At 33.6% G+C, this 25614-nt stretch overlaps 1 protein-coding gene across 1 annotated transcript; it reads left to right on the forward strand.

Annotated features, from left to right (window-relative positions):
• The first annotated feature begins 13325 nt into the window (after positions 1-13325).
• LOC107957037 (protein NUCLEAR FUSION DEFECTIVE 4) lies at positions 13326-16377 on the forward strand. Its single transcript, XM_016892465.2, has 3 exons — positions 13326-13967; positions 14590-15527; positions 15637-16377. The coding sequence occupies exons 1-3, from the start codon at positions 13632-13634 to the stop codon at positions 16142-16144; spliced, it is 1782 nt and encodes a 593-aa protein (XP_016747954.2). The 5' UTR covers positions 13326-13631; the 3' UTR covers positions 16145-16377.
• The last annotated feature ends 9237 nt before the right edge of the window (positions 16378-25614 follow it).

Genomic DNA, 25614 nt, shown 5'->3' on the forward strand with positions numbered 1-25614 from the left:
AATTTTGTAATTATAGATCAAAAAATTCAAAATCCAAACTTAGACCGGGGGAAGGCTCAGCAAATTGATTAGACCGACTAGTCGTCATATTTTGTAGCCTGAGGTAAGTTGTATGCAAATAACACAACTACATTGTCATTATATGTGTTGAATTGATTTAGCATGAATTGCTTGATTGTGGAAATAAGAATTTATGAAGACGATTGAGATAGTAATATTCCCAGTTGAACCATAGGAAATAAATTGGATATTCATGCCATGACATATGGGATATTGTGAGCCAGTGTAAGACCATGTTTGGGACATGGCATCAACATTGAGATGAGAGCTAGTGTAAGACATGTTTGGGACATGCATCGACCTCGAGATGTAAGCCAATGTAAGACATGTCTGGGACATACATCGGCTATGAGATGAGCCAGTGTAAGACCATGTCTGGGACATGGCATCGACATCCTACCCCATGTTTGAGACTTAATGAATATTCGGTAGTATTCTAAATGGTTCAATGGTGAGAGTTATGGTTTAAGATCATGAGAAAAGTATAATCGTGTTGTGAGTAATACAGTACCTATTTGATATATATAAGATGAGAGTTTGATATATGCTATATGATGGGTATTGGATAGTGATGAGTAAGTTATGCTTATGCCTACTTTTGTATTAAGAGCATGTTGTTAAATGGTAAAGTTGTTATATATTTGTATGCTTCTTACTAAGCTTTATGCTTACCCTCTCTCTTCTCCATTTCCTTATAGTGTGGCCTATATAGCTTGGGAATTCACCGGACGTCGGAGGCTACAATCACACTATCATCCAGAGTACTCGGTATAATTATAATCCTTATTTTGTGTATGGCATGTATAGGACTAGACTTTAATGTTACGTGTCATTGAGAAATAGCAAAATGTAGTTGGCTTAGGATGGATACCTTTAATTTTGTATAAGGCCATGGATAGTGGTCAATATTCATTTTGATATTTATAAATTGAAGATGATATTTTCATGGATGAGTAAATTGTACAAATGAAATGTTTTCCATTGTGGCTATTTTGGCTATGTGATGTATCTTTGTATTGGCATAGAGTGATTTTATACAGGTATGCAAGGGTGGCAAAGAGGCTTGGTAAATAGCCTCATTTTACCCACATGGGTAGGCACACAGGTGTGTGTCTAGGCCGTGTGTGACACACGGTGCGCCATATGGGCGTGTGATCCGGTCGTATACCTCCTGCATGTAAAAAAATTTGCAAGTCAGTATGCATGGTAGTAAATGCACGGGCAGAGACACGGCCGTGTGTCTCAGCCGTGTGAAGGACACAGCCTAGCACACGGGTGTGTGCCTTGGCCGTGTAACCCTTAAGAATTGCTGACGTCAGAAATAGAATGTCCAGGTTTTTTGCACACGGGCTAGAACACTGGCGTGTCATGGCCGTGTGAAAGACACGAGCTACGGACACGAGCTACGGACACGAGCATGTGCCAGGCCATGTGAAAACCCCTGTAGGTGTGAATATAGAATTTATTCCACACAGGTAGAGGGCACAAGTGTGTCCCTGTATTGCTTAGGTCGTGTGAGCCACACGGGCTAACAGCACGACCATGTCGAATCGGTCACACGAGCGTGTTGCCCTTCCCACAAGGGCGTGTGCCCCTGTGTCTAATAATATTTTTTCGAGTTTGTGGGAAGATCCGAATCATTCCTGAATGGTTTTAAATGAACGTTTGGAGCCTCGCAGGCCTTTGTTATTAAGTTCTTGATAAAGATCAAAAAGTTTTAAATTTGACCAAATATTGGTGACTCGTAAATGTGAGAATGTATGTGTTTAAGTTGGGTAACACCTCGTATTCCGTCCCGGCGTGGGGCACGGGTGTGGGGTGTTACAAAGGCAATCAAGTCATACAAATCCTAAATGGTGGGTTTATACATTGGCATTGGAATAATATGTTTTCAGTAGAAAACATCAAAGTACTGAGGCATCAATGTAACACCCTTTATACCTTATCTAACCCTTGGAACTCGATATAGGAATATTACATTTGGTGCCAAAGAAATCATGGCTAACCACAAGGTTATTTGAACATTAAACAATGAAATTTTAATTTAATCAATCCGAAAATATTATTTTAGAAGTTTAGGGATATTACTGGTTAACCGAGTATGTTTAGAACAAAATCAAATATAATTTTCAATCAATAAATGGGACAAGTATCAATACTGAAACTTGAGGCATCGTTACTTATATAAAAGTATCTACACCTCTGATAAGTATCGATACCAACATACCATTCCGGAATTCAGAAATTTTAAAATTTTGATGAAAGGATCAATACCTTAGGCTTAAGTATAGATACCTAGCCTCTAATGTCGATACCAAAATCATTATAGATACCAAAATTTCTTTCTGTTTCGAAATTTTTTTATTTTAAGGCTCAAGTATCAATACCTTACCCTCTAGTATCAATACCTTGGATTAAATTAAGGCAAAATTAGTTGGAAAAATTTCTAAAAACCCCATGCATTGATTCAAAACAACCAAACACTTCAAAACCAATTCAATTAACCTCAAACTCATTAAAGTTCATTACAATAGCCATATAATAACATCATATATGCATGCATATGTTAAACTCTTATAAATTCATTTCCAATACTAACAAAATATATCATTAGATCACCAAAGTAACAAGGTTTCCAAAGTTTTGCATTTTAGTCTGTTTAACATTCACTTATACCAAGAACCTATGTACATGCCATACTAACCCCCAAAATTCATACATACAATCTTGCCACTTGGAGTTGTGATGAGATGGGATGCATTCGACCTCCATATTAGCCCGATGGGATCTACTGTACCCTTGCGTTAGAAAATTAATGCCCTAAGTCTGTAAAAACTTAGTAAGTACTTCAAAATTTTTTTAAAAAAATCTACTACTAATAGAATTAAATTGCATTCATTATATATTCGTATAATTCATATCAAATTTAGTCTCAAAAGTTCAACATATTCTAAAATCATACTTACCATTACTTACCGTAACCCATTAATGGAATATAGCTAAATTACGATACTGTAGCCTGATGTAGACTAGCTGAATGCTTAGGATATATGAAAATGAATTCATAATGCATTGTTAATCAATATCATATATCACTAAGACATGGTGCAAATAATGATAAGCACTGAAGTGCAAAATAATATCAATAAGCACCGAAGTGCAAATTTTACAATGATAAGCACTGAAGTGCGAAATTGTAATACCTCCAAACTCGGCCTAGACGCTATGGCCGAATCTGGCAGTGTTACATGTGAGTGCTTTTTAGAGAACCTTAGCATGTAAAAAATCATCCAATTTGTTATCTTTACTTAAGTCGTGAAATCTCTAATCCAGGTATTAAGTGAAAACATTTCATTAACGCCGAAGCTAAAACATCATTAAGTCATAAATCAAATAATTTAACAAATTAAAATCCCAAAATAAACCAAAGAATAGTTCGAGTCTAAATACATATTAATCCCAAAATAAATATTTAAATAAAGCAGACAAAATAAAGTGTTACTCAAAAATCTATAAATGTCTACCAGTGGTCACCATTGAGCCCTCCGTCACACCGATCCATCTACTGCTGAGGATTACCTGACAACAAAATAAACAAAGGGGTGAGTTTTCGCAAACTCAGTGTGTACATCCCCACAAACAGCATGCATACAAATAGATAACAGAATACAGTTATTCAGCCTTAGCCATACAGATATTGTATGCATAACAGATTAGATATCAGAAATATCATGCACACCAACCCTGCACACCGTCTCCATCCAACCCATCACACATGTGGGGATAAAATCCACCCACCCAGCCTTACACATCAAGTATGGGGATATAATCGACCCATCCAACCCTACACACCAACTGGTACCGTAAAAACAGTACATAACAAATATAGGCAGCATGGCTGCCAGATAACAGGCTAATTGCCTCTCAGACTTCCTTCTCTTCACAACAATCCCAACCCAATACAATGCAACACAATTGTTATGGCATGCTTATATGCAGATATCAGATCATACGCCATGGTAGAATAGATATACATGCTGGTATTATTCATACTTCTGCATACAATGTAGTAATCAAATAGAGTATAGGGTCTAAGTAACGCTTACTGCCCCTACACTCAGGTCACAGTCAACTTAGGCGACCCGTGCAACCTTACAGAACATTTCAAACAAATTGGGCTCACACGCCTGTGTGCCTTGCCCGTGTGGGCCCAGACACCCGTGTGGCTCATGCGGCCCAGGTTGGCCTTACCCGTGTGGATCACACGGCCTGGCCCAAACTTCCACACACCCATGTGGTTCACCCATGTGACCCACACGCCCGTATAGGCCACACGACCCAAAAGGTCGACCCCGTGCCTTGCACACAGCCTTGCCAGCCTCATACGCCTGTGTCTGTCGCACCCGTGTGGCGCGCGCACAGCTTGGCTCGTCAGTGACACGCTCGTGTCTCACGAAGCAGGCTACCACATGGGCAGATCACACACCCGTATGGCATCGACAGGCCACTTTTTGGCTTTTGCCGAAACTCGTTTTCTGCGTAATCGGAGTACACACCTGGTTCATTTTTGCTGCTAATCCAACCACGAGCACTCTAAAGCCTAAAATCTACAATACCGAGCCCAATATCAATCACTTAAATTGACTTCCTTAAGAACTGCCGAATCCCAAAAGAGAGATCTACTTACCTTCAATGAATACGGTGATTCCTCATTGTTTAGAACCCCGATTAATGACCCACAGAACCTTGAATATCCCCTAAACAGCAAACAAAAACCTTATTAAACGATCTCCAAAGAAAATCACACAACTTAATAAATCGATACTTACCGAATTGACAGAACCGCTAGCAATGCGCCTAAGCTTATTGAAAAAGAAGAAAAACGAAGGAAAAGGAGAAAAAGAGAAGAGAATTTTCTGCAGCAAATGGGATTTAGGGAAAAAAGAGAAGACGACCAAGAAAAGCTTTTGTTAAAAAAAAAGGAAATAAGCCCTAATTTCCCCTAAAAACCCCAACTCAGAATTCTGATAAAACCCAACTCTTAACCAAAACTTATAGCAAAATAATTCCAAAGCCACTGCAAGGATTCGAACTCAAGATCTTGAGCAGCCTGACACTCCTCTTAACCATTAGACCAGCAGGCCCATTCTGTTAAGTTTTTACTAACAATTCCTTAAAAGCCCACTAACCTAAAGTCAGGCTTTATTCAAATAAAACCAAAATTTAGCCCAAGCTAAAGCTTGAACTTGGGACTTCCCAAACACATCCCAGAGTACATAAACACTTAAACCAACATTTATTTTATGCCAAAAAGAAACAAAACAAGAGTTCTGATATTTCTATACTCAACTATCACAAAAGCCGAAATTACAGAAATTTGGGGCGTTATAGAAATAGTACGATAAGCGCGCTAATTTTCCTTAATGGTATGCCTTCTATATTCTTATAGTTCGAGACTCGTCTACATGGGCTTTCTTATTATCAAACCTTTAAATTCATTCACTTGACCATAAAACTTCATAATTTTCACAATTTAGTCCTTATTACAATAATGGCACTAAAACTTGTAAATTTCTATTCATTTTAATCACATACAACACCATACTTTTTGCATTAATTTATCTAAACCCTTTTTCCACATATTCAAAATGTCATAAAATATTTGAGTTTCTTTCAATTTAGTCCTTTTTCACTATCATCACAATTCATCATATAATGGTACACCAAAACTACAAATTATAAGATTTACATTACCTCATAAGGTTAGTAAATAGATCATTACATATAAATCCCAAGTAACATGGCATAAACTTGATAAACATTTAGGCTTTATTCATAATCCATCACCTATACATATATCTACACATATTTTTTATTTAAATCATATGGTTAATAGATAGTAAGTAAACAATACATCTATAAAACATAACATATATTAAAAAAAATGGATTCCATGCATATTTCATCCATCACTCGATAAATTATCATCCATTTTCATTTTGTATATGCATATTCATCTTTTTATATCATATGAACATTAAGTCTTTATACATGTCTTTCCATTAACCTTTTCTTATCCGTTGAACCTTTTCGAATAACATCGGATACACGGAATACCTTATCATGTAAATATAACCTTTCCTTTTCCTTTTCAATAATGGTCACACGAGTTGTGGGTAGAGACGGTAGCTACATGATGCTGCTTACATGAGCTGTGGAGTATCTGCAACACATGCTAGATCTCAGCCATAAGTAGAACTTCTAAGACTAGCACCTAATACATATACTTCCTAATGACATGTCATTTGTATCCTAAGCATTTTCTAGGCTCAACGGGTCTCTTTTCATATCCTTATCTCTATCCTTCATTCTTGTATAACCACTCATGAAATTTACATGCTCATAAATTCATTATAACTCACTTTAATTATTAAGTACAATATCATCATCCATGTTATACATAATAATCCATCCAAAATTCATTTACCTTAATTTTTGCTTTCTGTTATATATTTTTTTTCAATATACAATTCCTTCACCATAATTCCCCTTTTTATTATTTTACCCAAACCAAACACATTATGTCATTCAATTTAATTAACTTAATATTTTGGTCTATATCACTAGAATATTGTATAATATCTAGTTATTTATAACTTAGTAATTATAAATACGACATACAAAATAATTTATAATAACTTAATCCTTATACGAACTTACCTCGATTGAAACGGTTACTAAAACGGAGTTGACGACTAGCTCGAAACTTTAGCTTTTTCTTGATTTAAATCCAATTATGGCGTTTCTTGATCTAAATTATAATTCAGCCCAATTAATACATTTCCAGCATTCTAACAAGTAATTTTATGCAATTAAACCCTTCTATTAACAATTTACAAATTTGGCCCCAATATTTTAACTTTTATACAATTTAGTCCCTAAACCCGAAACTTGCAAATTTATCATTTTTAGCTAAAATTCATGTTAGCTGATTTTTACCTAGTTTCATAAAAACCCAGATTTATCATCAATTCGCAATATTTTCCTTGAATTTTACCATTTTCATAAATAAGTCCTTAAACTTTAAAATCATCAAAAATTACTCAATAAAACATGTATATTTAACAACCAAGCTTAACAATCTATTATAAAACTTCAAAAATATATCAAATCCATTCATGGCATAATTTATAACATTTAAAAATTTTAAAAATTAACCCCGGGTTAGCTAGATTAAGCTACAACGATCTCAAAACCATAAAAATTACTAGAAATGAATTAAAAATACATACCATGAAAGTGTAATAGCCTTGACCGAAGCTTAGAAAGTTCAAAAATGGTGTTTTTCACCTAAGATTCAGTGGGGTGTTGAAATGAATATGATAAATCATTTGTCATCTTTTGTTTATTTTAATTTATTTATTAATTTACCGTTATAACCTTTGTAATTTAACTAAAGTTGCTTAACTTTACACCTCGAAATCGTCCACTATAATAAACAAGGTATATTTACCTTTTAAAACCATTAATTCATTGTTCATTAGCCATTTTGTACAAATAAAATAATAACGTTGACTTTTACAATTTTTACGATTTAGTCATTTTCCTCAATTAACTATCTAAACATTAAAATTTATTAACCAAATTTTAATACGACCTTAATAACACTCTGTAAATATTTAATAAAATATCTACGACTCAGTTTATAGAAACGAGGTTTCAATACATCATTTTCTAAAACCACTTGACTTTAGGGACATACCACTTGAACCTAATTATTTTTTCATTTAACATAAATCATTAAATCAAATTTTATTATAACACTATATTTGACTCATAAATATTAAATAGTAATATTTACGGACTCAAAAGTCGGATTTGTGGCCCCAAAATCACTATTTCGACACCACAGAGAAATGGGTTGTTACAAAAATAGCATTCTGGAACTCCAAAATTATAAAATTTTTATGAAAGTATCGATACCTTAGGCTTAGGTATCGATACCTAGTCTTCAACGTCGATACCAAAATTGCTTTTTGTTTCGAATTTTTTTTTAATTTAGGGCCCAAGTATCAATACCTTACCCCTTGGTATAGATACCTTGGATTAAACTGAGGCAAAATTAGTTGGAAAAATTGCTCAAAAAGCCATGCATTGATTCAAAACAATCAAACAGTTCAAAACCAATTCAATTAACCTCAAACTCATTAAAGTTCATCACAATAGCCATATAATAACATCATATATGCATGCATATGTTAAACTCTTATGAATTCATTTCCAATACTAATAAAATATATCATTAGATCACCAAAGTAACAAGGTTTCCAAAGTTTGCATTTTAGTCTGTTTAACATTCACTTATACCAAGAACCTATGTACATGCCATACTAACCCCCAAAATTCATACATACAATCTTGCCACTTGGAGTGGTGATGAGATGGGATGCATTCAACCTCCATATTAGCCCGACGGGATCTACTATACACACACATTAGAAAATTAATGTGCTCAGTTTGTAAAGACTCAGGAAGTAATTCAAATTTTTTTAAAAAAATATACTAATAATAAAATTAAATTGCATTCATTATATACTCATATATTCATATCAAATTTATTCTCTGAAGTTCAACATTTTCTAAAATCATACTTACCATTACTTACCGTAACCCATTAATTGAAAGTAGCCAAATTACCATACTGTAGCCCAATGTAGACTAGCTGAATGCTTAGGAAATACGAAAATGAATCGATAATGCATTGTTAATGCATATAATATATCACTAAGCACATGGTGCAAATAACGATAAGCACTGAAGTGCAAAATAATATCTATAAGCACCGAATTGCAAATTTTACAACGATAAGCACCGAAGTGCAAAATAATACGATAAGCGCGCTAATTTTCCTTAATGGTATGCCATCTATATCCTAATAGTTCAGGGCTCGTTTATATGGGCTTTTCTTATTATTAAACCTTTAAATTCATTCACTTGACAGAAAATAATAAAACTTTGTAATTTTTACAATTTAGTCCTTATTACAATAATGACACTAAAACTTGTAAATTTCTATTCATTTTAATCACATACAACAACATACTTTTTGCATTAATTTATCTAAACCCTTTTTCCACATATTCAAAATATCATAACATATTTGAATTTCTCTCGATTTAGTCCTTGTTCACTATCATCACAATTCATCATATAATGGTAAACCAAAACTACAATTTATAATATTTACATTACATAACTCTACTAAATACTTCTCATAACACCATTAATATAATAATTAAACTACTTAATTAACATAAATATCTAATTAACATAACTTAAACAAAATTAACTACTTGAAGTACTTACAACCAAAATTTGAGATGATTTGTTTTTTCCTTCTTACTCTTTAACCTTCTCTTTTCCTTTTCCTTCACTTTTGCCCTCAAACTTCTCTTTTTCTTCAACAACATATCAAACACATAGTATTTATATGTTAAAATCTAATCAAACAACTTTCCTATACCATATAGTGAAATAAACATGTATGTTATGAGAGTTTCCATCATTTCTTACCTTAATATATTAAAATCACTAACTAATTCTTACTTTCTCTCTCTTTTAACTCCTCTATGGTATCTCTTCTCACAAAACAAAGGTATCTACTAGCTTTATCTATTGTTTTTACTAAAGAAACATCAAATAAATGGAAGAAAATAAGCTTGATATGGCTTAGAAATTGAGAAAATACCTAAATGGAATAAAAAAATAAAACTTGGTGAAGATGATAAGGGGGTGACGGTTGGCTTGCTCAAGAAGGAGATGAATGCTTTTCTCTTTCTCTGTATCTTTCTACACATTTCTTAAGAAAAATCTAATGATTTTAATAAAAATGGTAAATTTGCTACTTAGTCCTCCAACCATCAATCTTTACACTTTAGCCCCTAATAATTACACCCCAAAATATATTATTTAATTAATTATTATTTTTCCTTTAATCATTTTTACAATTCCATGTATGAATCATATTTTAATTTGAAAAAATTTTCTATTAGGCCTTACTTGTTTTTCCACTACTTACATTAATTCTCATAACCTTCTAAATTCCTACTTCCACCATAATAATATTTATACTCTTTCAATTTAGTCTAAGCTTACACTTAAATTTTCCTATCTTAGAAAAGATTTTCTACTTTCCTATCGGGTCTAAATACTTCCTAATTTAATACTAAAAATCTCTATTTAGTCTATTTCAAAAATTCTCCACTATTTCCTGACCCGATCCATTACTGTACCTAGCTTCGAGTCAAAACTTGGCCGTTACAATCAAGTTCTGATAATGAATTGTAGTCAATAGTAGTTGTCTATAGTAAATGAAGTAAGGAAATAGGCTAACATAGTAACTATAAATAGACTTATGTATATTTTTGTTTAAGCCTACATTTTTATGTTGTTTGTGATAGTTTCCTTGTAAGAACTTTGCTTGCCTTGGAAATAGAAAAAAACAAAAAGGTACTTTTTCTTATACACTACAAGTTTCAACTCACACTCCCATACACACACATATTACACTACCACATAAGCAAACTTGCAAATCAAACCCTGGTCTCAAGCTTGAATGAATCACTTTAGCCAAGACACTTATTACTTGAGTTAAAAAAAACTTCTAATAATATAATAAAGAGATCTCTTGAATATTTATTCCTTTTAATACTCTTTTTTAAGGGTAAATATAATAGAGGTGACCCAACTATTTGGTCACCTAACTACGAAAAATTATAAAATGATCATTCAACTATTCAATTTTATCTTTTTTAGTCACCAACTGGCTAACGTAAAAATGCAAGTACCCTAAAATCCAAGATAGTTGGGTGACACAAAAGAAATTTACTAACAGTTAGGTGACCCAAAAATGAAAAAGACCATAGTTGGGTGACTACTAATATAATTTACCTCTTTTTTTTTTTAAAGCAAATCCTTTTATACTCATATTAAGTGCTTGGGTCTTCCTTTTTATACTTAACCAAGATAGCCAACACTGAACCAATGGGTGTTTTCTCTTTAACTTAGTATTAGTGTCATGGGGTTAGAACTTTAGTCTGGCAAACCGCGTGACCTTAGGCGATTTTTTTGGTTCAAATCTGCCTAAGTTAGCCTAATTCTCGAAAAGTGAGAATTCTCGTAGACATTCTTTAAGGCATCGAAAATAAATCAGAAGCAACTCAAAAGTGATAGAGTATTGAAAAAACATGAAAATCCACAAGAAACCAATGCATACCAAGTGTTTGAGTAAATGCTCTCAAATATATATTTTAACTTAAGAATGAAATTACAATGGGATTATTGCAAATGAGGGGAAATACCTCTTTTTCTAGTTAAGTTCCCCTAGATCTAACGACATAGGTTGAAATTTCATCAAACTGAGATTAGTGCCTATCTACAATATGAGAGTTTTAAGGGATTTAAACTCTATACATCTTTATCCTTTAGGATTTACAATAATTATCTTGGTAACTCTAGTTTTACTGGAGTGTTTCACTAGACTACTAAGGCTTAAAGTAAATAAGCTTCTCCATTTGTTTCACGAACTGAGCCAGTTTAAGTGGGTCAAATGAGCCCCATTTAATTAGTTGATTTCCATGGGACTTTTTGTGCGCATTGGTCAAGAGCTCTGATCTGCGGCTCGTGACATTAGTATATAGTACCGGTGTGCTTTGATATGTCGTTTCAGATTTATTATTATTTTTAAATATTTTTCACACATGTTTTTATAGTCTAATGTTTAGTTTATTAATAAATTATATATTTTATATATACAAATATATTTCAATTACATTCATATAAATACATTTATATGTAAATATAAGTTTTAAATTTATTAATTAAGTTGAATAATTTAGTCTAATAATTATAATTTAATTTTAAATAAAAAATAAAAACTTAAAATAGTTATGATAAAAAAAGAAGAAGAAGAAGTTTAAAATGTTAAAGATTTTGTATCAATTGGTAAAAGATGGAAATGGAAGGGAAATAAACGATTGAAATATAGCTTAACGCTATACAACAAGAAGGAAAAGTCATTATCGTGTTGGGTAAGCTCAATCCCATCAAATACATACATGCTTGTCAACATGATTTTGCACTTGATTAATATCATCATCTTCAACAAAAATTCCCAACCTATATCTTTAATATAATTATCTTCTAATTTTCCTGCCTGGATTCAACTTATTGAAATTATAGGCTTTCAAATCTTGTCCTTATTACTCAAGGTTTTGGTGGTTTTAAATCCTTTTCTTTTCAATTTCACACCCCAAATTACAAAAACAATACAGGAGGGAGGAGATTAAATTTTTTTTTATTTTATAATTTGAGTTAAATTTAATTATGAATCTTTCGAAAAGTGATAAATCATTTTTCTTTAATAGAAATATTGACTAAATTATTAATTTTTTAATGATATTGGGTGACCACCCGCATGACTATTTATATGCACTTCAAGTTGACATAACACTGTTTATCTCATAATTTAAAAATAATTTTAAAAAATTATTAAAATATTAAAATATCTAAAAAGTTCATAAACATTAATATGAAATACACGTGGATTATTATGATAGTTGTCATGTTAAAAAAAATTAACATTTTATTAAAAACTAATCTAACTCTTTTTAAATAGTTAATAGTCAAATTTAATTAAAAATAAAAATAAAAACTAAATTGATAAAGAAAAATAAATTTTAAAATTATATTGGTCATTATACCTTAATCAATTAACATTTTCTAATGTGATGCATGTGATCGATGGGTTTTCTTTTTGGGTTATATTATATTTGTTTGTCCTTTTTCTTTTATGTTTTGGTCGTATTGTTTGTCAATTTCTTAGGGATCTATGTATATGTTCCTTGTATATTTTCATCATTAATGATGTATGAATACATGGTGTTTGATTTTTTCTCCTTATAAATTCTTTTACTCTTCTTCTATTTTTTATTCTTAACAATTTAATTTTTCTATTTTTTAGATTTTAAAATTATTTTGTCAAATTCTATTTTATTATAGTCAATTTTTAGTTTTTTATTTTAAAATATTATACTAATTAAATTTTTTATTTAAGATAGTGTTAATAAATAAATTTAAATTTTAAAATCATAAAAATAAAAAATTTAAATTTTGAATTTGTGAAGAGTATTGAAACCTGTAAAACATTTTAATTTTTTATCTAAAAATTTTGGAACTCAACTGTGTAGAAGATTGTTATAGGAATGAGACCACAACAATAACCTTTCCTGTAAATATTCGCTTACAAAAATTAAGTAATTAGAGCTAAAAATACTCCAAAATGCCACATCATTGCATCAATCATTTTTACCTTTCTCTTTTATTAGTTTACATATAAGCATGTTTCATCCGCAAAGCCTGCTCCTTCCAAATAAAAATCTCTTCTTCTGTTTTTTTTTTTTTGGTTAAAAGTACAAATATTTCACAGCTTGGATTGAAGAACAGAAGCCGAAAGCTCTCACAATTAAGAACACTTTCTTCTTTCTCTTGGTGGGTTATTGGAGAATCGCAGAATGGGAAGATTGAAGGAAAGATTTCAGGCTTTCGTGAACAATAGATGGCTGGTTTTTGTGGCTGCAATGTGGATACAATCTTGTGCTGGGGTTGGGTATATATTTGGTAGCATATCACCTGTGATAAAGATTTCTTTGAATTATAATCAAAGACAGCTTTCAAAGTTGGGTGTGGCCAAAGATCTTGGAGATAGTGTTGGGTTTCTTGCTGGTAGTTTATCTGACAGATTGCCTTTATGGGGTGCTTTGCTTGTTGGTGCATTTCAGAACCTTATAGGTTATGGTTGGGTTTGGTTAACTGTTACGGGCAGAGCTCCAGTTTTGCCTTTGTGGGCTGTGAGTATCACTTTAAAACCTCTCTTTTTTATTACTATTTTTAAAGAACAAGATTGATATAATCTGAGTCTTTTGGTTTGTGTGTGTTTGTGTTCATTGATCTTGATTGGAAGACAATTGTTTTGATTGCTTGATTCAAGTCTGTCACTTTGTAAGGTCTTTTCCAGTTCTCCTGTTTCCCTTCTGTTGGAAATGATTTGATTCTCTGTTTCTTCTTCCATTTGAGCATTTTGGTTCATACAGTAATGCTTTTAACATGTCAATTATGTCTTTTAAAGTCTCAATATGAACTGTAAACATGCTTGTTGAGTCATAATTTGATCATTTTAACATTTTGGTGATTGGCTTTTTTATTTGATTGCAGTGATTGAACTCTTTAAAAAAGCAATATGTCAAAACAAGAAACTTGGGTTATGAGGGAAAAGAAAAGAAAGAAGAAATAAAGTAGTATTAGATTTGGGTTAAAGGTAGTAAACTAAGGTGGTTGAGTGATCGATTGATTCCATGTTTTAACTGAAATAATTTCCAGCTGGCTTAGGACACAAGGTTCTGCATCTTGAGAAACTTTTAATGCATACAGCATTTGGCATTGCTTAGATAATTAATCCTTCTTAGAATGCAGATGTGCATCTTAATATTCGTGGGAAACAATGGTGAAACCTACTTCAATACAGCTGCTCTGGTTTCTTGTGTGCAAAACTTTCCCAAAAGCAGGGGTCCAGTGGTAGGGATACTCAAGGGCTTTGCGGGTTTAAGTGGTGCAATTTTGACTCAGATATACACGATGATCAATTTCCCTGATCAAGCATCTTTAATATTCATGATTGCGGTTGGGCCAGCAATGGTAGTTATTGCTCTAATGTTCATTATCAGACCTGTTGGAGGTCACAGACAAGTACGGCCATCCGATGGTTTAAGTTTTACCTTTATTTATAGCGTGTGCCTCCTATTGGCTGCTTACTTGATGGGAGTCATGCTTCTGGAAGATCTTGTTAGTGTGAGCCACACTTTAGTCACAATTTTTACAGTGATTTTGTTCTTTCTTCTTGTCACTCCCATAATTGTTCCTATTGCATTGAGTTGCTCCGAAGAGCCTAAAGATCCGGCAGAAGAAGTTCTTCTACCAAAGTCGGAGCAACAAGAAGCTGGAAAACCTGAGCAGAGTGATCAGGAACATGAAGTGATATTCAGTGAGGTTGAAGACGAGAAACCTGTGGAAGTAGACTTGCTTCCAGCATCAGAACGGCAAAAAAGAATTGCTCAGTTGCAAGCAGAACTTTTCCAGGCCGCTGCTAAAGGAGCAGTAAGGGTGAAGAGAAAGAGAGGTCCTCATAGAGGAGAAGACTTTACCTTGATGCAGGCTTTGATCAAAGCAGACTTTTGGCTCATCTTTTTCTCTCTTCTATTAGGTTCAGGATCAGGTTTGACTGTGATAGATAATCTTGGTCAGATGAGCCAGTCTCTGGGGTATGATAATACTCACATATTTGTATCTATGATTAGCATTTGGAACTTTCTTGGTCGTGTTGGTGGGGGTTACTTCTCAGAGATTATAGTGAGGTACTGACTGATACCTTTATCATATTGATGCCAATGGCTTCAGACTTTAATTTAGTAATGGTTCTGACTCATTTTGATTACCGTTTTGCTGTGACATCACTGTATATAGGGATCATGCTTATCCAAGGCCAGTATCTATGGCTGTTGCTCAGCTTGTTATGGCTGTTGGTCATGTTTTCTTTGCTATGGGATGGCCTGGGGCAATGTACGTCGGTACTTTATTAATAGGGCTTGGCTATGGTGCTCATTGGGCAATTGTCCCGGCTGCTGCCTCTGAGTTGTTTGGCTTGAAAAAGTTTGGGGCTCTGTACAATTTCCTCACGCTGGCAAATCCTGCAGGTTCACTTGTCTTCTCAGGTGTAATTGCTAGCAGTATTTACGACCATGAAGCAGAGAAGCAAGCTCATCAACATCATATCCAGCTGCAGATGTCAGGCTTACTTTTCTCAGGGTTGTATGGTCAGGATGAAGTGCTCAAGTGTGAAGGTTCTGTATGCTTCTTTCTGACTTCCATGATCATGTCTGGATTTTGTGTCATTGCAACTGTTTTAAGCATGATACTTGTGTACCGTACTAAGACTGTTTATGCCAACCTTTATGGAAAGTCTCGCACTTGATTTCAAGAATGCAATCTAGGAATGTCTCTCATGGATGTTTTGTCCCTTTTAAGTGGCATTTTTTCGTGAAAACTGAGATTGTATTAGTTTTCACTAAGTTTGTGATAACAGTGTTGTAAAGATGGTACTGCAGAATCTGGTTCAGTGATTCCATTTACTTGTTAAAAGACTCTGCTTTAAGTGTTGAAGTGGTGTACTTCACATGTTATTTATACTACGTTTGATTTTGATGATGTATGTTTTTCAACGTTTTCCACTGCAGATGGTCTAGATTCTAGATTATAATTCCATCTTGATCATGGGGATTGTACTTGTCTTGATAATTAAATGAGGTTTTGGTGGTACATTTAGAGATGGCATTACGTAATAGCCATCTCCGTTATTCTTAGGATGAAATTAGCACTTGCAGGGTCCCCGGAGAGTCCATCTGTCAACTGTTTCGATACAAGAATTGGTAAGAAAATCCTGGCATTGCAAAAGAGGAGGGATGTACCAATTACCAAATGAAGAGAACACCGGCCTTCGAGCAGTCAGTATTTCTTCTTCACTCGTTTTCGAGTTCATTTGACCATTGAGAAGATGATGATGAAGGTAAGCAAAAGAATTTAACAAAAGCAGTATTGTTGACCTTACAGATGTTGAAACTCTTGTCGGTAGTTTGACATGGTATGAAACAAGCATTTTTGGGTAAAATAAATAAAAGGAACAATTGTGTAATTCATGTTGGTTTCACATGGTAGAGACCAACAAAGATGCAGAATTCATTGCAAAGATTTTGTTTGAAACATACCTACTAGGATTGAAGGCTGGCTTATCTATCACCAAGTTGATGCAGAAGGAACATAGCAACTTCAGTTTCTTGGTAACATTAGAGATTTCTATTGAAGATAATTTATGATCTCTAGCCAGGTCATTTTCTTGATTGTTATGGAAGGCATTGAGAAAACTATAAGCTTCTTTTCACCTAATATGTATGGAAATTTAAGTTTTTTATGTTGCAGAAATTCTGAATTGTTGGTGAGGAAAATCTTGAATACACTATCTCACCATACAAGTAGTGGTGCCAAATCTTAAGCGCAAATACCACAACAGTTAATTTCAAGTCTTGGGTCGGGTAATTACGCTCATGTGGCTTCAATTGTCTTGAGGCATATGCCACAACTTTACCATCCTGCATCAACATACAACTGAATCCCGTATACAAAGCATCACTATAAACCACAAAATCATTCCCTAACTCCTGTTGAATCAACATGGGTTCCTCAGCTTGTAACACATCTAACCTATACCCGTCGCCAGAACAGGGTTTCGAAGCATAACCAGAATATTTAGAACATTTTCCAATTAATTCATGCAAGTCATTATTCATTAACCGAGATTATTCATAACGTCCCTTAATTGGACCCTCGAGGTCCAATACGAGCATTAGAATCGAATCAGGACTTAATTGGGACCTCTAAGAATTTTACGTGAAATTTCAAAAAATTTTCAAGGTGTAGGGATCACACGTCCTTGTGGTCCAAGGGAAATGCCCGTGTTAAAGGCCGTGTTCAACCTCGTGTAACTCTTTGACTTGCACACACGGTCATGCCACACGTCCGTGTGCTAGGCCGTGTGGTTAATTAATTTAATTCGAATTAGGTGCAGGTTTCACACGGCCAGGACACGCGCCCATATTCCAAGCCATGTGGCATACACGGCTGAGACACACGCTCATGTCTCTGCCCGTGTGCCCAATTCTGAGTATTTTGTTTCTCAAAATTTAGGTGCAGGGGACACACGGCCTAACCACATGCCCGTGTTACCAGGCCGTGTGTCACACAAGGTCTAGACACACGCTTGTGTGCCTGCCTCTGTGGACAAAATGAAGACATTTCCTAGCTTCATTTCTCACCCAAAAATCACCCAAAAACCTGCACTTGAAACTCACAACCAATACCAACCAATTCAAGCATTCTAATTGAACAAATCCATCATTCATCAAGGCATACCATTTCATGCATACATGGTTTCAAACTCACCTTAACTTAACTTAGGCATTCACAACATTAGGTCACATGAACTTAGTATAACACATGTGGATATATATATACCATAATAGTTTACTAAATCATATCTAAAATGAACCACTACTAGCCATTCCAATGGCTAGGTTACAAAATGACATTTCAAGCCACTAATGATTTCACTAAATATACTAAAAATGCTAGTTGATAGTGTGACGATGCTCCATGATCATCCAACTTTCACGAGCTTCCGAGCACTATAAAATAGGGGAAAAATAAAAGGAGTAAGCATTACATGCTTAGTAAGTTTGTATAACAGAAACTAAGCTTACCAATCTTGTTTATTAAAATCTAGGCATATAATGTTATGTTTCCATCCATTTGGCTAAATGGCCTAATCACATACATTTCATTAAACATGTTAGTCACCAAGTATTCATATAAATCAAGTAACATAGATGAGCTCATGAAGCAATGTTTTTTCAAATCATCATTATTTTATCGCAAGATTTTCATGTTGAGTCAAGAGTTATATGTCTATTGAATTATTGAAATTTCGATGAAGGCTCAAGTAGTACACTCGAGGTGTACGATTCATTAATCCGTCAATTCTTATTGAGGGTACCCCTTAGGGTACTTAACCAAAGAACACACTCACGATCCACATGTCGTATAACAAGTTTACTAGTCCAAACTAAATCCTTTATATAATATAGGCTCATAAAAAGCTCAATTAGGGTTACCAATCTAGGCTAAACCCTAATCATAACGTGTGTTCGAGAGGTATTATATCAGGATTACTCGTTCGAGCTAAATCCTTTTTATAACAAGGTCATTGGGATTACTCGTCTGAGCTAAATCCTATCCGCAACAAATGCGAGACCTTATTATTTTCGGGAAAGCATATACATTCATCGGAACTCAATATTCAATCGGGACTTAACCCCCTTTTTCATAGTTTCAAGCTTATTTTCATTTTTCATCATAGCATACAAATGAAACACATCAACATAAATCACATTACATACAACACAACAATTAATTAACATAATTACATGTCCGATTAAGTTACACGAACTTACCTCGATACTTGTTCGCGTAATAATCTACTAATCCAAAATCTTTTCCTTTCCTCGATCTAACCTCGAGTTTTGTTTTTTTGGATCTATATAAATGAATTTAATCATCAATTTCATACATTTCATACTTAGACGGACTCAATTTACATCCTAGGTAAAATTACCATTTTGTCCCTAACTTTTCCAAAAAATTTTTATTTTGTCCCTAGCCTGGAAAATGAAACTTGTACAAATTACTCCCTATCTCAAGCCTACCCAAAACCCCATTACAAATTTTCCAGCACATGTTTACATAAAATTTTAGAATTTTTCCTTCAATTTCACAAGTTTACATTTTAGTCCCTAAATCAAGTTTTCATAAAAAATCACATTGCAAAAGTTGTTTATCTATCAATAATCTTTCATTTTCTATCATAAATTTCTAGTTTCCAGAATAATACATCCATGACCCATTTTCATACCTTGATAACTTTTCAAATTAATCCCTCAAATAGATAGATTAAGTTATCTCGGTTTCAAAAATACAAAAATTACTAAAAACGGGATAAGGAAACTTACCCAATTAGGCCTTGAAAGCTTCTTTTCTCTCTCCTAAGGTTTCCATGTGTTTTTAGGTTGAAGATGATGAAAATAAGATGATATAATTTCTTTTCATCTTTTAATTAATTAAGTATTTTGGTATTTCCAATTTAGTCCCTTGTCTTTTTCTATAATTCCATGGATGAGTCACCATAAAAATCTACATACTTTTATTAATGGTCTAATTACCATATAAGGACCTTAAGTTTTGAATTCCATAGCCATTTGATCCTCATAGCTATTAGAATTCAACTTTCGCATTTCATGCGATTTAGTCCTTCTCGTAATTAAACATTTGATCGATAAAATTTTCGTATCAAAATTTTTACACGTCATTTCTAACATATTACGGGCTATATGGTAAAATAAAAATAAAATATATTTTGGATCGGATTTGTGGTCCCGAAACCACTATTCCGATTTCATTAAAAAATGGGCTGTTACAACTCTCCCCCCTTTAGGGATTTTCGTCCCCGAAAATCTTACCAGTAAAAAGATTTTGGTATTCTTTTCTAATTGTATCCTCTAGTTTCTAGGCAGCCTCTTCAATACCATGCCTTTGCCAAAGAACTTTTACTAAAGCTACCTTTTATTTCTTAACTCTTTTGTTTACCGAGCTAAGATTTTGATTAGTTCCTCACCATATGTCATATCAGGCTGGATCTTTACCTCTGTCGGAGAGATAACATGTGAATGATCATATCGATGCCATCGTAAAATAGACATATGAAAAACATTATGAATCCGTTTAAGCTCTGGTGGTAAAGGTAACAGATATGCAACCGGTCCAATTCTTTCTGTAATCTCATATGGTCCAATGAACCGTTGACTCAATTTTTCTTTACGACCAAACCAGAGTACTTTCTTCCAAGGCGACACTTTCAAGAATACCTTGTCACCAACCTGAAATTCTATTTCTTTTCTTTTCAAATCAGCATAAAACTTTTGTTGATCAGAGGCTGCTTTCAAGTTGTCTCGAATTACCTTCACTTTTTCTTCGGTTTCTCGGGCCAATTCAACTCCGTGTAACTTTTTCTCACTGAATTCTGTCCAGTATAATGGAGTTCTACACTTGCGACTGTACAAGGCTTCATACGGTGCCATTTTAATACTAGACTGATAACTGTTATTATAAGCAAATTCAACTAGAGGCAAGTACCTTTCCCAGTTACCTTCAAACTCGAGTACCCAACACCGAATCATATCTTTCAAGATCTGTATTACTCATTTAGATTAACCATCTGTTTGGGGATGAGAAGCAGTACTAAAGTGTAACTGAGTACCTAGAGCTTCTTACAATTTGCTCTAGAATCGAGAAGTAAACTGAGGATCTCTATCTGAAATAATAGAGACAAACACTCCATGCAATCTGACTATCTTAGAAACATATAACTCAATCCATACGTACCGGAATAAAGTGTACAGACTTTGTCAACCGATCAAAAATTACCTAAATAGCATCTTTCTTCTTTGGAGACAAGGGTAGCCCCGATACAAAATCCATAGTGATTCTTTCCCATTTCCATTCCGATATCATAACTGGCTGTGATAGTCTAAAAGGCAACTGATGTTCAGCTTTTACTTGCTAACATATCAAGCATTTAGATACAAACTCAGAAATATCTCGTTTCATTCTCGGCCACCAGTACATTTATTTTCAGATCGTTATACATTTTATTACTACCAGGATGAATAGACATGTTACCATTATGAGCTTCATTCAAGATTTTCTGCATCAATTCAGAACCTTTTAGTACACATACTTTGCCTCTGAATAACAAACAACCATCAGTCCTGGTTTGAAATTCTGAATTAGGAGTGGATTCACGCTGTACCCTCTTGTTTGCAACTTGTTTGAGCTTCAGAAATTTGTAAAAACATTAGTCTAGCTTTTAAATCAGCTATGATTGAACCATCATCAGACAACGACAATCGTGTGTTCATTTCTCCCAAAGCATACAGGGATTTTCTGTTCAAAGCAGCGACCATTACATTGGCCTTCCCCGGATGGTAGTCAATAACAAGATCATAATCTTTCAACAATTCTAGCCATCTGTGCTGTCTCAAATTCCAATCTTTCTGTGACATCAAATATTTCAGACTTTTATGATCAGTGAATATGTGACATTTTTCACCAAACAAGTAATGCCGCCAGATTTTCAATGCAAACACTATGGCTGCCAATTCAAGATCATGTGCCGGGTAATTTTTATCATGTGTCAGGTAATTCTTTTCATGTGGCTTTAGCTGTCATGAAGCATAGGCTACTACCTTACCATCTTGCATCAAAACACAATCTAAACCATTTAATGATGCATCATTGTAAACTGTAAATTCCTTACCCAATTCAGGCTAGACTAACACAGGTGCTTCTATCAATAAAGCCTTTAATCTATCAAAGCTTTATTGATATTTATCAGTCCACTCAAATTTTACATCTTTCTGTAGCGAACGAGTTATCAGAGAAGCTATCATTGAAAAACCTTTTACAAATCTCCGATAATAACTGGCCAGTCCCAAAAAACTTCGAACTTTAGAGACATTCTTCGGTGGTTTCCAATTTATAATCGCTGAAATTTTATTCAGGTCTACTCGGACACCTTCAGCAGATATTACATGCCCAAGGAAACTAACTTCTCATAGCCAAAATTCACATTTACCGAATTTGGTGTACAATTATTTCTCTCGTAGGGTTTACGACACTATTCTCAAATGTTCAGCATGTTCACTTTCATCTCGAGAGTAAACCAAAATATCATCTATGAATACCACCACAAACCTGTCCAGATACGGGCTGAAAATTCTGTTCATCAAATCCATAAACACTGCAGGTGCATTTTTCAAGCCAAATGGCATCACAAGAAACTCATAGTGTCCATATTTGGTGCATTTGCCCATATTACAAGTCATATTGCAAAATAAAAATAAAATATATTTTAGATCAGATTTGTGGTCCCAAAACCACTGTTCCGATTTCACTGAAAAATGGGTTGTTACACAACCAGAACTGCCTTAAACTGCTCGAAGCTTTTTTGTCTTTTATTCATCCATTCAAACACTACATTCTTCTACAGTAACTTCGTTAAGGGTGCAAAAATAATGGAAAACCCTTCAATGAATTTAAAATAATTAACCGCGTGTACTTGTTCCCATAAAACAAATGATTTTATAAAGTAATTTTAAAGTGCGGTTTTACTGCAAGTGCACAAGTTAGTTGTAATATTTATAATTTTGATAGAACACGAAGTATTCCAAGGGGTCAAACCCAAAGGTTTGGATATTGTGATACCCAAAGTGGATATCGCGATATCACTAAAGGGTGGTCTCCAATCTTCAAGTCTGTTGGAGGTATCGTGATTCTAAGGTTTGGATATCACGATACCCTTTCCTTTGGTACTATTTTCACTCTTTTTTAACCTCCAACACGCCTCTATAACACTCAACCACATGTTAGGGCCCTCAATGGCACTATTGGCTAAATTGGGTTACAAAAATGAGTAAAAACAAGACATTTACGCTTATTAACCTAAAATCTAAAAATTAGGAAAAACTACGAAAAAGATACTACTTTGCTTGAGAATAAGATCCTTAAGTATATCGGGAAAGCCTAGTTTTCCATTCAAATTATGGAAAATTAATAATAACCAGTTATACCTAAGAAACTTTGAACCTCGGAAACACTTTTTGGCGGTTTCTATTCCAAAACGCCTCAACCTTTTTCGGATCCACATGAATTTCATCTACAGATACAACATGGCCTAAGAATGTCACATCATTTAGCCAGAATTCGCACTTTTTCAAATTTGCATAAATTTTCTTTTCCTGTAATATTTGAAAAACAACCCGTAAATGTGCATCATGATCCTCCTCGGTACGTGAATAGACTAAGACATCGTCTATAAAGACAACTACAAATTGATTTAGAGATGAATGGAAAACACAATTTATTAAGTCCATGAACGTAGTAGGAGCATTTGTTAAACCAAATGGCATGACAAAAAACTCATAATGCCCATACTGAGTCTTAAATGCAGTCTTTAAGATGTCGACTCTTTCTCCTTAAGTGGATAATACCCTGACCTAAAATCGATTTTTGAAAACACAGTCGCTCTTCATAATTGTTCAAATAGGTCATCGATTCGAGTCAAAGGATAATTGTTCTAGATGGTCAACTTATTCAGTTGTCTATAGTCAATGCACAACCTTAATGCACCATCCTTTTTCTTTACAAAACCAACACACTCCACAGAGATGCACTTGGTTGAATGAAACCTCAGTTAAGCAATTATTGCAACTGCATCTTCAACTCCTTAAGATTTTTTGTTGCCATGCGATAGGATGCAATAGACACTAATACAGTACCAGGGAAGAGCTCAATGTCGAACAATACTTCACGACCTAGTAGCAAACTAGACAACTCCTCTAGAAACATGTCAGAAAAATCCTTTACGGTACGAATATCCTAAACTCTCAGTTCTTGGTTGCCCGAATTTAGCACATAAGGCAAATAAAGGTTATTGAAACCACATTAGATAGAAATTCGGGTCTCTCCCTAACAACTACAATCTCCATCCCACCACTACTTCGCAAAGTAATCTATTTTGACTCAAATTCTACTTTTTCTTTATGCTTGGTTAATCAATCCATACTAAGAATCACATCAAATCTATAAAAAGGTAACTCCATCAAATTTACAGGAAAGACATGTCCCTAATTATCAAGGGCACCTACAGTGTATGTAATGACCAGCCAATCTCGAGTATCAAAAAGTGTGTTTTCGGGTCTCTGTTTTCATAAAACGGATTCGTAAATATTTATTAAAAATATTTATGAAATTAATTGTATGGTTAATTAGTTTTGGTTAGGTGAATTTGCTTGAATTAAGAGTAATTAGGTAAAATGACTAAACTGCATATAGAATGAAAGTTGATTATAAATTAAAAAAAGTAAAGGGACTAAAGAACTAAATAATCCTTATTCCAACAAGTGTATGGTAATAGTAAATACATGTGTAAAAATAATATACATATGTATAAATTAATAAAATATGTATTACCTAATATTTAAGTATATATATTATATAATAATAATAATAATAATAAGTAAATGATATAGTAATAAAACAAAACAAATAAATAGAAAAAGAAACAGAGATAGAAACTAAAACAGAAAGGGAAAGAAAGAAAAAGAGAAAGAGAAAGAAAGAAAGGAGAAATTATGGTTTCAAAGTTCAAAGCTCAATTGGTGAATCAATTTAGTCCATTTTTCTTGTAATTTTTATATTTTTAGAATCCCGGTATTAAATATTAGTTGACCTATGTCAAAAATTTTGAAAATATTGAGATTTTAAATGTTTTTAATTTCGAATAATTAGAGTATTAGGGACTAAATTGATAGATTTTTAAGTTAGAATTGAAAAAGATTTAATTGTGGAATAAATTGTACATTTTGAGTACAAGGGACTAAATTGTAAAAAAATAAAAATTAGGGATTTGAGTGAAATTAAAGAGTTAAATTTAGTTAAAAGTGGAAATTGAATGAAAATATAGAATTAATTGTTAAGAAATAAAGTTAGTTTCGGTTTAAGGACTAAATTAGAATTTAGGCAAATGTTAAATTAAAAAAATTGAAATATTTAATGTGAAATTGAATTGTATTGTATTGATGAATTTTAATGCTTCAATTCCGTAGCTAATGTTGTGTCGGAGACTTCGACTAAGAAAGGAAAAGATAAAGTCGACGAGGAGTAGCTCGAAAGTTCTGGTTTGTATTTCTATAATACGAATCTAATTATTAATTGTTATAT

The sequence above is a fragment of the Gossypium hirsutum genome, chromosome A05 (assembly GCF_007990345.1).
Source record: "Gossypium hirsutum isolate 1008001.06 chromosome A05, Gossypium_hirsutum_v2.1, whole genome shotgun sequence".
Classification (NCBI taxonomy): Eukaryota; Viridiplantae; Streptophyta; class Magnoliopsida; order Malvales; family Malvaceae; genus Gossypium; species Gossypium hirsutum.